The 13042-nt window shown below is 57.5% G+C and overlaps 5 protein-coding genes across 5 annotated transcripts; 3 read left to right on the top strand and 2 right to left on the bottom strand.

Annotated features, from left to right (window-relative positions):
• The first annotated feature begins 444 nt into the window (after positions 1–444).
• Positions 445–2743, top strand: SCHCODRAFT_02571553 (uncharacterized protein). The gene is made up of 5 exons (XM_003033120.2): positions 445–718; positions 766–906; positions 955–1177; positions 1226–1664; positions 1721–2743. Exons 1-5 carry the CDS (start codon positions 544–546, stop codon positions 2651–2653), a joined length of 1911 nt encoding a protein of 636 aa, XP_003033166.1. The 5' UTR covers positions 445–543; the 3' UTR covers positions 2654–2743.
• A 358-nt stretch (positions 2744–3101) lies between these two features.
• SCHCODRAFT_02495926 (glycoside hydrolase family 93 protein) lies at positions 3102–4527 on the top strand (the record flags this gene model as incomplete). The annotated part of the gene is made up of 6 exons (XM_050343032.1): positions 3102–3447; positions 3502–3569; positions 3619–3763; positions 3812–3911; positions 3961–4149; positions 4245–4527. 6 exons carry the CDS (start codon positions 3102–3104, stop codon positions 4525–4527), a joined length of 1131 nt encoding a protein of 376 aa, XP_050200950.1.
• Positions 4528–4925: 398 nt separating this feature from the next.
• SCHCODRAFT_02598145 (glycoside hydrolase family 13 protein) lies at positions 4926–10380 on the top strand (the record flags this gene model as incomplete). The annotated part of the gene is made up of 14 exons (XM_003033118.2): positions 4926–5168; positions 5225–5370; positions 5425–6011; positions 6060–6645; positions 6697–7208; positions 7262–7668; positions 7718–7814; positions 7864–8401; positions 8453–8920; positions 8972–9486; positions 9541–9627; positions 9675–9997; positions 10050–10130; positions 10180–10380. 14 exons carry the CDS (start codon positions 4926–4928, stop codon positions 10378–10380), a joined length of 4791 nt encoding a protein of 1596 aa, XP_003033164.1.
• On the bottom strand, positions 10356–11234 carry SCHCODRAFT_02686312 (uncharacterized protein; the record flags this gene model as incomplete). The annotated part of the gene is made up of 4 exons (XM_003032500.3): positions 10356–10548; positions 10610–11037; positions 11087–11141; positions 11189–11234. 4 exons carry the CDS (start codon positions 11232–11234, stop codon positions 10508–10510), a joined length of 570 nt encoding a protein of 189 aa, XP_003032546.2. The 3' UTR covers positions 10356–10507.
• A 1192-nt stretch (positions 11235–12426) lies between these two features.
• SCHCODRAFT_02617763 (uncharacterized protein) lies at positions 12427–12790 on the bottom strand. The gene has a single exon (XM_050344831.1). It carries the CDS (start codon positions 12780–12782, stop codon positions 12531–12533), a length of 252 nt encoding a protein of 83 aa, XP_050200949.1. The 5' UTR covers positions 12783–12790; the 3' UTR covers positions 12427–12530.
• Positions 12791–13042: the final 252 nt, after the last annotated feature.

Raw genomic sequence — 13042 nt, 5'->3', positions numbered from 1 at the left:
CGATGTTCCCGTCTTCGTCTTCTAGCTGTACTATGCGCTTGGCTTGTTTAAATATTCTTGTCCTTCCTCCTCCTCACACTCACGAAGCTCTCATTTGACTCTGATTTCTCTTCATTAAATGTAGTTTACGCGCTCATTCATTTATCGGTAGGCACGGACAACATATCTCGCATAGTATTTACGATACCCAAGCATAGGATATGCAACGCTGGTGGGTGCGAACCAAACCCCATCGTTTGAAAAGCTATCCGGCTGCCTAGCCTTGCCCAATTCTGCCCACTAGGTGATTTTCGAGCATGTCAGAGCAATTGTCCTCTTCATTGCAAAGCATCGTAAGGTGAGTCTAGTGTGTCTTGAATCACTTGATCGAGGAGATGACCGTGAGGGTGAGCGGGCCGATGGCGGGATGGAAGCCCGGCTGCGCCACAGTTAGCGGGTCAACCTGTGTCTTGACTCCCACCATCATCTTGACTTCTGCCTTCACTGCTCAGCGCTTGTATCTGCTTGCTGTTGCTTCCGGCTTGTCATCAGACCTGACACTGGATGTCGAGCCGACCGCAGACGTCCAAGCCCCGAGGCGTGTGCGCCTACTATAAGGAGCCGCGCGGTTGCTTCGCGGGCTCGCGCTGCAAATTCTTACATGGAGAACCAGGGCAGGAAGGGGCACCGACGATAACACCCTACGATGCCGCGAAGACATGCCGCTTCTATGCGAATGGTGCGTCTCCCATCCCACGCGAAGGATGCATTCTGATCATCCAGCAGGTTATTGCAGACGCGGGGACAGTTGCTGGTTCAAGCATGTCAGGCCTGCCTCTTCGTCCAGCCAGGTGACCACGGAGGATGCGGTGGAGGACGATCCGTGCAGTATCTGCTTCGAGAAGCCCACAACGTACGGACTGCTAGGTGAGTGGCGAACATGGTCCTCGGTCTCACACTCTGATCACTCGTCAGGCGGTTGCAGTCACGTCTTCTGTCTGGAATGCCTTCGTCAGTGGCGGGACCCCACCGGCAAAACGGAGGACCTCGTAATGTCCCGCGCCCACAAGAAGTGCCCAATGTGCAGGGCGAAGTCGGCCTTCATAACGCCATCATCCGTGTTCATCAAGCACGGTGATCCCGCTAAGGACAAGGTCATCCAGGGGTACAAGGAGAGCATGGCGAAGAAGCCCTGTCGGTGCGTGCTGCCACTCATGTGCTGACCTCGATCCTGACACAGATATAGCCACTTCCAGGAGTCCAAGTCGAGGCCAGGTGGTCAACCCCATTGTCCTTTCGGCAGAGACTGCTTCTATCAGCATCTCAACGACGACGGCACACCTTACGTCTTCCCTGCTGGCTATCGGCCTCACCGTTCTAACCCTCGCATGGCGTTCGGCCACCCCGCATTCATGGATGGCACCTTGCTAACAAGCTCCTTGGACATCCTCGACGGCATCCTCTCAGACCCCGCTATCGGTTCGCTCGCCGACAATGCGCCAAGGGCTCTCGAAGCTTTGCGTGCCGGCGTCCAACGGTTGGGCAACGCTATGTTCGGCGGAGCCCTTCACAACTTGCCTCTTGAGATTACCAACACATTGTCTGCTGCTGAGTGGGATCTCAATGTCGCAGCTGCACCAGGCGAAGGGTATGATGTCGAGGTCGGGGACTTTATGCATGAGCTTGTAAGTCTGCTTGCTTCGTAAGTACACTCTTCACCCATCAGCTCACCTACGATAAGGTTACCAATGCTGCGCGCCGTAGAACCCAAGACAGACCACCCCGGCCCGTCGAAGCAACTACACCGCGACCAGCGCCGACAAGTAATCCCGTGGAGAACGATGGCGACGACGGCGATAACGACTCCATGCCTGAGCTTCAGAGCGTCTCAAACAGCAGCGCGTCTGAGGGCGAGGGCTCAGATGCGGAGACCGATGAGGAGCACTCTACAGATGGCTCCGAATACGAGCTGCCTTCTGTCGCCGTACCATTCCCGTCCCCGTGGGGCCAAGTTCGAGATGATGGCGCGCCAGAGCTCCCCCGAGATGCTGCAGCAGCGGAGGCTGTTGCCGCTCTGTTTGGCCCCGGGTCGCGATTCGCTACGACCGTTCTTCGAGGCCCCATCTCATCGCATGACGTCGGTCGCACTCCCGACAGCGAGTCTGAAGACGAGATGCCGCCACTGGAGCCTGTCGACCTTCCTGCCCCAACGACGACCAGTGCTGGGCCCAGCAGTGGACCGTCATCCTCACGTACATCTTCGTCTTCGTCCCCGCCGCTGCCGACCGAGTTCACCACAAACGGACAAGGGAGGGTAGTCTTTTCCGGGCCGGAGCCGAAGCCATCGTCGATCCCCTTCGCCGGGCTTGGTGACAGCGACTCCGAGGACGATGATATGCCGGTTCTCGAGCCCGCTATCGGTTCGAGTAGGCCGGACAGCCCGATACCCGCGTTGGAAGCCGTAACTTCCTCTACCGGCGGGCCGTCGACAGGAGGCGTCTCTGCACCGTCTTCGGAGTCCCTCCCTTCACTCTCGTCCTCGCCGCCACTGCCCACGGAGTTCGTCACTGACGGCCAGGGGCGGATCGTCTACTCCGGCTCGGAGGGGAGCGCGACGGCGAGAACGATCATAGGACGTATGTACAACACGCTGTTCCCGACCAGCAACCTCTGAGGTCCTTGTCCAGATAAAGAATAGGATAAATGAGATTGTCGGTTGTATCATAAGTAAAGCAATGGAAGTCAAGTATGTGTGGCTTTTGGGATCGACAGGGGGACGGGCCGTGAGCGCATGAGGAATGGAAGACTTCCCGGACTGAAGTAGCCGGAGAGCAAAGGTTCGTCCAGGGCGAGTCTCTTCCACTGCGCTCATAGCCAAGGATCGCCGTACCGGGGACTCCGCCCGACTCCGCGGCTGCAAACATATCCTCCTGACCTCTGCAGCGCGCGCTCCTTGTCGTCGTTCCTGGCAGCTGCTCACGCTTCTGATGACGCAGGCCTCGTGTTCCTTCCCCGGAGCGCGTTCGCGGTGAAGCGTCGGTCCGCTCGGGGGCTGTATATAAGGTGCGGTCCTTGGGTTGTCAAGTAGCGCGGTGCACCTTCCACTGACCTCAGCTCCGACCATGCTGTCCTCAGTGCTAACCTACCTCTTGCTGCATGCTTCGCTGTGCTTGGGCGCGCCCTCCGTCCTGGGAGGTCGTCCCTCCGCGTTCGATGTAGCGGCAGAGAAACGCGCGCCCCACGTCGACCCCTTCGACAATCTCGTCGTGTTCGACCCGCCCTCCGACTACATCGTCCCGCGTACGCTCTACGCACGCACCATGCTGCACTCCGACCAGCAGACCATCTATGCGACGTGGGAGAACTACAGCCCCGAGGGCGAGAACAATCCTCTGGTGTACTTCCCCATCTACAAGTCGACGGACCTGGGGAAGACTTGGGAGCATATCTCAAATGTCACAGATCAGGGTGAGCCGAATGCTCGTCATGTTGCCAACAGTAAGAAGCTGACGAGACGCATAGTCATGGGCTGGGGTTTGCGGTACCAGCCGTTCTTGTACGAGTTGAGGGAGGATATCGGGGATTATGAGGTACAGACTTGGAAGGTCACTTGATGTGTTTACTGACTGGCTTCCCTAGGCCGGCACAATCCTCCTTTCCGGCAGTGCGATCCCGACGAATCTGAGCAACACGCAAATCGAGTTGTACGCGAGTCGCGATCAGGGCTACACTTGGGAGTTTGTGAGCCATATAGCGGCTGGGGGTGTGGCGAAGCCCAACAATGGTGCGTCCGCTTGTCTTAACGGAATGGCTTGGCTGAGCGTCTCATCAGGCGAGACGCCGGTATGGGAGCCGTTCCTCCTCACATGGAACCACCAACTCGTGGTGTACTACTCGGACCAGAGGGATCCGGCGCACGGGCAGAAGATTGTGTAAGTAGACGCCCTCAAGGAACTCGTCATCACCACTGACTGTCAACAGTCACCAAGTCTCGTCTGACCTGGTCAATTGGGGCGACGTAGTCGACGATGTTGCCTACGACGTCTATGACGACCGTCCTGGCATGCCCATTATCGCGGCACTACCGAATGGCCAGTTCATCTACACGTACGAATGGTATGGCGCCCCCGAAGGAGGCTTCGCGGTGTACTACAAGCTCTCTGATGACCCGTACGCGCATAGCCTATTCACCGTGATGACTCCGCTCACCGCACCCCTTTCAGACTGAACTGGATAGACGCCAAGGAATACCTTGTTCACACCAGCGATGGTACTCATCCTACGGGCTCGCCTACTGTAACGTGGACACCTTACCCTGAGAACTCCAACGGCACCATCGTCGTGAGCGGCTCCAACTACAAGGGAGTTTTCCTGAACACCCAGCTGGGCGCCCCGGGGAGCAACTGGGAGTACCGAGATACGGCGAGCCCCAACCAGTACACTCGCTTCGTTATGGCAATGCCTGAGGCCGGGCAGATTATGATTGCGGGTGGTGGTGTTTTGAACGGCGAGAACAACGATGTGTCGGTGTCTGTCATTCAGTTGTAGATTACCGGCTACTCGTAGAAAGGAACAAGAAATATGTATATTGAGCCTGGCATCTTATGGTCACCGCCTTTCTGAACTGGTGAAGCTCCCGAGCCCTAAATTCGCCGACATTGACGACGGCGTGCCTTGTTTTTCTGTCAATGACGATCACTGTCGATGTGGTTAGGCTTGAGTGACGCGCGAGGCCACAAAGCCTTCCATAAAAGGCGCGTATGGAGCCATAAAAGGTAAAATGCGGGGCGGCCGACCGGGGAATTTGGCCTCCTTGACGTCAGACAAACACGATCACCAGGATCAGCGCTATATAATGTACGGGCCTGGATCGCGCGTCCTTCTTTCTTCTTCCCTCTTCTCCTCCCCGTCCTCAGCGAATACCCTCCCGGTCGTCGCGCTGCAGGATGCCCAACAAGACTCGCAAGAACGGCAAGGGCCCGACCGTGTCGATCCCGACCGCAAGGGCGACCCGGTCGACGTCGAACAGCCCAATCACGCCCAAGACGCCCAAGACGCCCAGGACGCCGAAGACACCCGCCGATGAGGGCTTGGAGTTCTTCCAGTCCGCCGTTGGCGCGAACGAGGCGCCTTTGCACGTCTATGAGCTCAAGCTCGATGTCGATGGCGGCCCCAGCAAGGATCGCTCGGTACGTCCTCAACCGCTATCTCGACGCGTCGCGTCTGCTCAAGGATGATCATTCAGTACATCCGCCTCCCGCCCGCTTATGTACCGTACATCCTGCGCGTGTCCATCGATGCCGGTATGCCCGCGTCGCGTAACGGCGTATTCAAGACCAACTTCCCGCTCGATGGAGGCAAGTTCGACAGGGATCGCTTTGCAGAGCGAAAGTGAGCGAAATGACCGCATATATGCGCATATAATCTCATTCAAATACTCCTCAGGCTTCCTACCGTGCTCTCCAAGCCTATCCAGATCGACTTGCCCATCTCGCACGCTGGCGCCTTCGTCTTCTGGGTCGAGTACGATGGTGCAGAGCAGGGCCAGCGCGTCAAGGGACCCGAGGGTTACTTTAACGTCGATCCCGTGCTACGCGCCAAGGGCCGCTCGTCCATCCTAACGAAGGACCTCGAGCCCTTGCCCCCCTCGAAGGGAGGTGTCATCCAGGCCAAACATGTGAACCTGCCGCTCGACGCCCTATCCATCCTTACGGTCGTGTCGAAGTGGATGGGACCCATGTCCGAATGGCGCAAGCACTTCGAAGAGGCAAAGGATCGTGGATACACGATGCTTCATTACACCCCTCTGCAAGCGCGCGGCGAAAGCAACAGCCCTTATTCCATCAAGGACCAGCTCTCGTACGACGCCGACCTCTTTCAAGGAGGAAAAGTACCTTCCGACGGCGGCAAGGCGAAGGTGGAGGAAGTGCTGAAGGTGGCCCGCGATGAATACGGTCTTCTCAGCCTCACCGACGTTGTTCTCAACCACACGGCCAACAACAGCCCGTGGCTCGCTGATCACCCCGAAGCCGGTCCGTACTTCTATACTTTCTCATGCGCGATTCTGACTTAGAGCATAGGCTTCAGCCCCGCGAACACCCCTCATCTCACTCCTGCGCTCGAGATCGACAGCGCCATGATTGAATTCTCTGCCACCCTTGAGTCTCGCAACCTGCCCACCCTTGTCAACTCCTCCCAGGACGTCGACGCTCTTATCAGCGGCTTCGATGGGGTCATGAAGGGACTAAACCTCTGGCAGTACTACGTTCTCGACGTCACGCGCGAACGCGAGGCTGTCAAGGCCGCACTCTCGAGCAAGAAGGTCGAGCCCTGGGCAGGTGCCGACATCGCTCGTAAATCTGTCGTCGAACTCGCAGAGATCGTCCGCTCGTCCGGCAAGGTCAAAGGCTTGGCTCAGTATGCTTCCCGGTTCGGTGTCTCCGTTGATGGCGCGGTCGCTGCAGGCATAGTCCAGGCAGCTTTCGTGGACCTCTCGGATGCGGATGCTCTGGCCGACGCATGGACGAAGGTTGTCGATGTGCTTAACGTCCCGCTGTACCAGGAGTGGGAGGCGGACGTTAAGGTCGCCCTCGACAACATCCGCAATCGCCTTAACTACACGAGGCTCGACGAGCATGGGCCGAAGATGGGCAAGATTACGAAAGAGTAGGCCAATTGCTGCTCCCTGCTGTTGTAGTGTCCTCACGAGTCGTATAGGTCGCCCTTGGTCGAGGTCTACTTCACCCGCATTGCGCCTCACGCTGATAAGGACCCACTGAAGTACTCGGTCGCAAACAATGGCTGGATCTGGAACGCGGACCCTCTACAGAACTTCGCGCTGCTGCCATCCAAGGCTTACCTTCGGCGCGAGGTCATTGTCTGGGGCGACTGCGTCAAGCTCCGCTACGGCGACGGACCGTCGTCCAACCCTTGGCTCTGGCAGCACATGACGACCTACGTTAGCTCGCTCGCAGCTACTTTTGAGGGCTTTAGGATCGACAACTGCCATTCGACACCCCTGCACGTTGGCACACACATGCTCGACGCCGCTCGCGTCGTCAACCCCGACCTTTACGTGTGCGCCGAGCTGTTCACGGGCAGCGAGGAGATGGACCTGTACTTCGTGAAGCGCCTCGGCGTGAACTCGCTTATCCGCGAGAGCTACAATGGGTGGGACCCAAAGGAGCTGAGCCGTCTTCTGTATCGCCATGGTGTCGGCAAGCCCATCGGTGAGTGCACTTCTTTACCCGTATAGCGCGACTTGCTGACACCCTCTCCTCAGGTTCCATGGACGGAGCCTGCATGACCAGCACCGAAGATGTGCCATCTCCTACCGGAAAGGGTCCTGTCCGCAAGGCTCTTGTCATCCCTCTTACCGGGTCCATGCCGCACGCGCTCTTGTATGATCTTACGCACGACAATGAGTCTCCGGCCGACAAGCGCTCCCCGGAGGACGCGCTGTCCACCGGCGCGTTGGTCACCTTCGCCCACTGCGCCATCGGCTCCGTGAAGGGCTTCGACGACCTCTACCCGAAGCTGCTCAACCTCGTGGGCGAGAACCGTAAGTACGAAGTGACGGGCCTTGGGCCGCACAGCGGCGCTGCTCGGGTGAAGAGGGTTCTGAACTCGCTGCACATGGAGATGATGCTCGGCGGGTACGTGGAGGGACATGTCCACCAGGAGAACGACGTAAGTGTTCTTTACGAATGTCTTGTTGTTAACGCTGATTCGTGTACAGTATATTGTACTGCATCGCGTGCACCCGGGTACCCAGAAGGGGTACTTGCTGGTGGCGCATACGGCCTTTAGCAAGGGCAACAAGGATAGAGGCCAGAGTAAGTTCGTCGCCAGGAGACCTCGCGCAATGTTGACGAACCCTGCTAGTCTCGCCCATCAAGCTTCGCCGCCAGCGTACGAAGTTCATCATGGGCGCCATCATCGAGGTCGAGGGCCACGACAACGCTGACCCCAATACGCTGCACGGTCTACCCAGCAAGCTCGTCGACCTTGACCCAGTTATTGTTCCCCAGGGGCTTGACCACGAAGGCCCGTACTCCGAAATCGTAGTCCCGGATTACTTCCCTCCGGGAAGCGTCATGGTCTTCGAGACGCAGATGCAAAATTACGACTCGACGCTCGACACGTTCTGCGCTTCGGGCGCCGCGGAGACCTTCGATGCGCTCAACCTCATCGAGCTCAACGTCATTCTTCACCGCGCGGCAGGCGAGGAGCGCGACGCGACAGACGGTGTCTTCGGCGCATACAACGTGCCCAACCTCGGTGACATGGTCTACTGCGGCTTGGAGGGATGGATGCACCCGCTCCGGCACGTTATGATGTACAACGACCTCGGGCATCCTCTCTGCGGTCATCTTCGCGAGGGCTCTTGGGCGCTTGACTATGTCAGCGATCGCCTCTTCAGGTGAGTGAATGTCAATGCTATCATAGTATGCCCTTGCTAACGACCCACTAGGCAGACGGAGCTGTTGCCCAACCTCGAGAAGGCGGCGAACTGGTTCAAGGAGCGCTTTGAGCGCGTCAAGGCTGGCGTCCCGCCGCACCTGCGCCCCAAATACTTCGCCCTCGTCATCTCTGCGGCTTACAAGGCCGCCCGTCGCTCGGTCATTGAACAATCCTCGGAGTTCGTCTCCTCAGGCCACGACCTTACCCACGACCTCAGCCTCTGCTCCATTCAAATGCATGGTCTCGTCAAGTCGGCGTCGCTGGACCCGGCCAAGCCAACACCGTCTCTCGCCGCTGGGCTGCCGCACTTTGCGGCGGGGTGGGCGAGGTGCTGGGGTCGGGATGTGTTCATTTCGCTCCGCGGGCTGTTCTTGACGACGGGCAACTTCGAGGGCGCGAGGAACCATATCCTGACGTTCGCGTCGACGTTGAAGCATGGCCTTATTCCGAACCTCCTGGACTCTGTGCGCACTCCGAGGTACGGCTGCGTCTTTCGTGGTGGTTCCTCATAGCTTATGCACTCACCCAGGTACAACTCGCGTGACTCACCTTGGTGGATGGTCCAGAACATCCAGGACTATGTCAACATGGCACCCGATGGCATCTCCCTGCTGTCCGAGCCCGTGAAGCGCCGCTTCCCAAAGGACGAGACTTGGGTGCCTTGGAACGACCCTCGCGCGTACGCGTACTCCAGCACCGTCGCCGAGATCATTCAAGAGATCCTGCAGCGCCACGCTGACGGCATCCACTTCCGCGAGTACAACGCCGGCCCGAACCTAGACATGCAGATGAAGGACCCGGGCTTCAATATTGACATCGACGTCGACTGGAACACGGGCATCATCTTCGGCGGCAACGAGTTCAACTGCGGTACCTGGATGGACAAGATGGGCGAGTCCGAGCGCGCGGGGACGAAGGGCAAGCCGGGGACGCCTCGAGATGGCGCGCCGGTGGAGATTACTGGCCTGCTGAAGAGCACTTTGCGCTGGCTGGCGAAGTTGTCGGCGAGTGGCAAGTTCCCTTTCAAGGGCGTTGATGCGACGAGTACGTGCTTTGTTCCTCGTGTTCTTATGCGCCATGACTCATGTGCATGCACAGTCAACGGCCAGAAGACGTTCGTCACGTATAAGGCATGGTCGGACCTCATCCAGGAGTCGTTCGAAAAGTGTTACTACGTTCCTACCGGTACGTCGCTCGCACTGCTGCTTCGAATCGACGCTCATCATATGCAGACCCGGCGCAGGACAGCCATTACAATATCAAGACGTCTCTGGTCAACCGTCGCGGCATCTACAAGGATGTGTATGGCTCGGGAGTTGGCCGCGACTGGTCCGATTACCAGCTTCGCTGCAACTTCCCAATTGCCATGACCGTCGCTCCTGAGCTTTTTGACCCTCACCACGCTCTCGGTGCGCTTAAGATCGCCGACAAGGTCTTGCGCGCGCCGCTTGGTATGAAGACGCTGGACCCGGCGGACTTGCAGTACAGGCCGAACTACGACAACTCAAACGACTCGACGGACCCGTCAGTCGCCAAGGGTCTCAACTATCACTGCGTAAGCACAGTCCGGTCTTCTGCTCAATACGACATGCTTACCTGTATGTCAGGGTCCCGAATGGGGTTGGCCTTTGGGCTACTTCCTGCGCGCGTACCTCGACTTCGACAGCCGTGTTGGTGCCGGCAAAGATGTGAGTCCTTCCGTTCTTTGTACAAGGGTCGTGCTCATCGCCGCCGCAGGACATCACTGTGACTCTGCACTACCTGTACAACGCGCTCTTGACAGTCCGCAAGCATATCAAGGACGACCCTTGGGCGGGTATCCCCGAATTGACAAACGAGAACGGATCGTATTGCCATGACTCGTGCCGGACGCAGGCGTGGTCTGCGTCCACCCTTCTGGACACTCTTCAGGCGGCTCGCGATGTTCAGAACCTGTAATAATAATATCGACGAAGACGTCGAGGAGCTTTGTGCATAGCTGGTTTGTTGTTGTAATAGTTGGACATTCGGACACGTATATCGAGATGCCAGTAGATTCGGAATCGCATACATATGTAGAGTTGCCTCAGCCCCAATAGACCGTGTGAAAGGGTCGGACGTGTATGCCTGCGAGAACTGTCAGGTCATGCTGCACCAGTGGGTGAGTGAGCCTGAGGGCAAGCCACACCTTTCGCCTCCAGCGTCCGCTTGACCTCCCTGTCGGCGCTGGTCTCCTGTAAGTTGTACTTGGCGGGAGGGTTCCAGAAATCTTGCGTCTCAATCAACTTGTCATACTCGGCGCGAGGCAGGTCAACGGTCCTCCCCGGAGACGTCGCTAAGAACCACGACCACTCCCTGGGATCTCTGGCGTTTCCCACACACGCGCACTGGATGTCCATGTACTCCTCGAAGAGGTCGTTGACGAGCAGTGCCATCCTGCCTACGTCGTTCTTGTCTCGCGGGGGATGGGCTTGAAAGCCAAGCGCGATGGAATGGGTGGCCGCGAGGTCCGCGAGGTTGAACATCTGCTCGTCGTCGATGGGATAGCCGCCGCGGAGGTCGACTTCCTCGAATGGTTCTTCGTCACCGAGGTTGGGTGGCGGGTAGCCGTCCATGCTGTACGTTGTCAGTCAATGTTCTGTTTTGAGTGAGCAGATACACATACTAGCACGCAGACGACAGGTTACGATATGAAGAAAGTGTCGCCGAGAAGTTGACGGCTAAGCGCAACGACCAAACAGGCGTGCGAGTACGTAAGGACGCCCACCGAGCCACATATTATGTGCAGCGGCACGGATTTGGTACAGAATCATCTGCATATTACAGGGGTGTGTTCATCTTTCTATATAAGGTATGCAATGAGAAATGAAGCGAGCCTGACAGACAGGACAAAATATTAGGCCCTGTTGGACTGAACATGTGGCAAACGGATGGTGAGAGACTGAGAGTGGATGCGAGGTAGTAGGCAGTTGGCGCCTGTTACAAGCACTGAGCACTAAGAGGCCTGGATAAAACCCCAAAAGCGCAGAGTTCGAGTCAACTCGCAAAGATGGCAAGCACGTGAAAGTCACTGGACTTCGAAGTTGAACGTTGAACTCGAGCAATTTTCCTGTCAATGCCTGTTGTGCAAATCGGCAGCGTACCTTCATTCTCTGGCTGTCTCAGGAAGCTAGAGCACGAGATGCCCGCTGCTCTGCGGAGGACACTGCTACCTTGAGGCCGTTTCCACCTCGCGCTTCTCAAATCTTCATCGCGGGATACGCTGACTACTGACGGTAACCCCCATCCGAAACGGATTTGCCGCGCCGCCGCTGCCACTCGAAATTCAAGCAGTCCGCGGCCGCTGAGTGATATATATTGTTGTATCACGTCGTATAGTATCTGTATGAATATTTTCAGACGAATCCGTGAAGGATTGAGCTCGAGAGAGGGGGGTCAGGCGTTGAGTGGGGAACCCACTTTGTACCCACCATCCGAAACACCGCGTTCGGGCCAATGCAGCGCCTGCGCCTTCGCTCGAAAACGACACCCAAGGTTCAATTACAATACGACAAAGATGCCCTCAGGGAGAAATGGGTACACCAGCGCTTGGAACACAAGAAATCCATCAAAAGGGGGTGATGGCAGCCCTCTCCCTATCATAAAGCTTCCACCGCGCCTATGGCTCATTATACGGTCGAATGGTCTGAAATTTTGTACATAACGCTTGTGATATACGGGCTAAATTATGGTGATTTTTCCTCGATTTTCTAAATGTGAACACTGTGGGAAAAGCGATGTTTCGGATGGTGGTTACCGTCAGTATCCCGAGTCCATCGATTGGGTGGGGCTATTGACTTTGGGTAGTTTCCAACCGTCTTTGAAAGCCTATTGTGTACTCTGACGGAGTCCGCGTCAAGAAAACATCGTCACCTGCTAAAAATCGTGTGCGCGAATTTTGCGGGCAGATCGACTGCTGGCTCGAGCACAGCTTGCCTGCCACAGATCACACTTAGATAGCGACGGGACAGGCGGAACACCCTTCGATGGATATCCGCGGCGCGGGCGTTCCTGTGTGGTGAAACGATCGTGTTGCAGGAACTTTCGGTCGAAGTTCCAGGCTGACAACTCTATCGCGTCGTTGCAGGGTCGGTGGCACTGCGCGCCATGGGCTGGGGGGGTTTTCCATCGATTATCGCTCGGTGGAGCGGACGGATGGAGCTTGCTGCCTGATGAGGCATATCGATATCGGCTGGCTCCATGCATGGGCGACGTTGAGGAGACTCGGGCAGGGCGGCGCGAATTGTTGGAGTGAGCGGGGTTACGCGACGAGAGAGGGACAGGGTCGAGGTTTGAGCGTTGTGAAGGCGCAGGACAAGCATCTCTCGCAAACAAAACACAGAGTCCTGACCCTGCAGCTCCCTGACGCTCGGCGCTCGCCATGCTCTGCCACGCTTCGGCAAGGCGCACGTGGTAGCCGACGGCACGCCCGACCACGCGACATTCGATGCCAATCAGCCATCAGAGATCTCGATCTCTCCGGCGCCTAAAATCAGAATTGGTTCCGCAGAAGCAGCGATGACATACCGAATTGTCGGGGCCCTGCTCCTGGTCGCCCAGCGGTCGCGCCCCGCCGCCGGGG

The sequence above is a fragment of the Schizophyllum commune genome (genome assembly GCF_000143185.2).
Source record: "Schizophyllum commune H4-8 unplaced genomic scaffold SCHCOscaffold_4, whole genome shotgun sequence".
Classification (NCBI taxonomy): Eukaryota; Fungi; Basidiomycota; class Agaricomycetes; order Agaricales; family Schizophyllaceae; genus Schizophyllum; species Schizophyllum commune.
This window is presented reverse-complemented; position numbering and strand designations above follow the sequence as displayed.

Coding starts and splice junctions, on each gene's coding strand:
- SCHCODRAFT_02617763 (XM_050344831.1), bottom strand. CDS start 12,782: ATGCTTGTCCTGCGCCTTCACAACGCTCAAACCTCGACCCTGTCCCTC.
- SCHCODRAFT_02571553 (XM_003033120.2), top strand. CDS start 544: ATGTCGAGCCGACCGCAGACGTCCAAGCCCCGAGGCGTGTGCGCCTAC. Junction 719..765: donor ATGCCGCTTCTATGCGAATG/GTGCGTCTCCCA, acceptor ATCATCCAGCAG/GTTATTGCAGACGCGGGGAC. Junction 1,665..1,720: donor GGGACTTTATGCATGAGCTT/GTAAGTCTGCTT, acceptor ACCTACGATAAG/GTTACCAATGCTGCGCGCCG.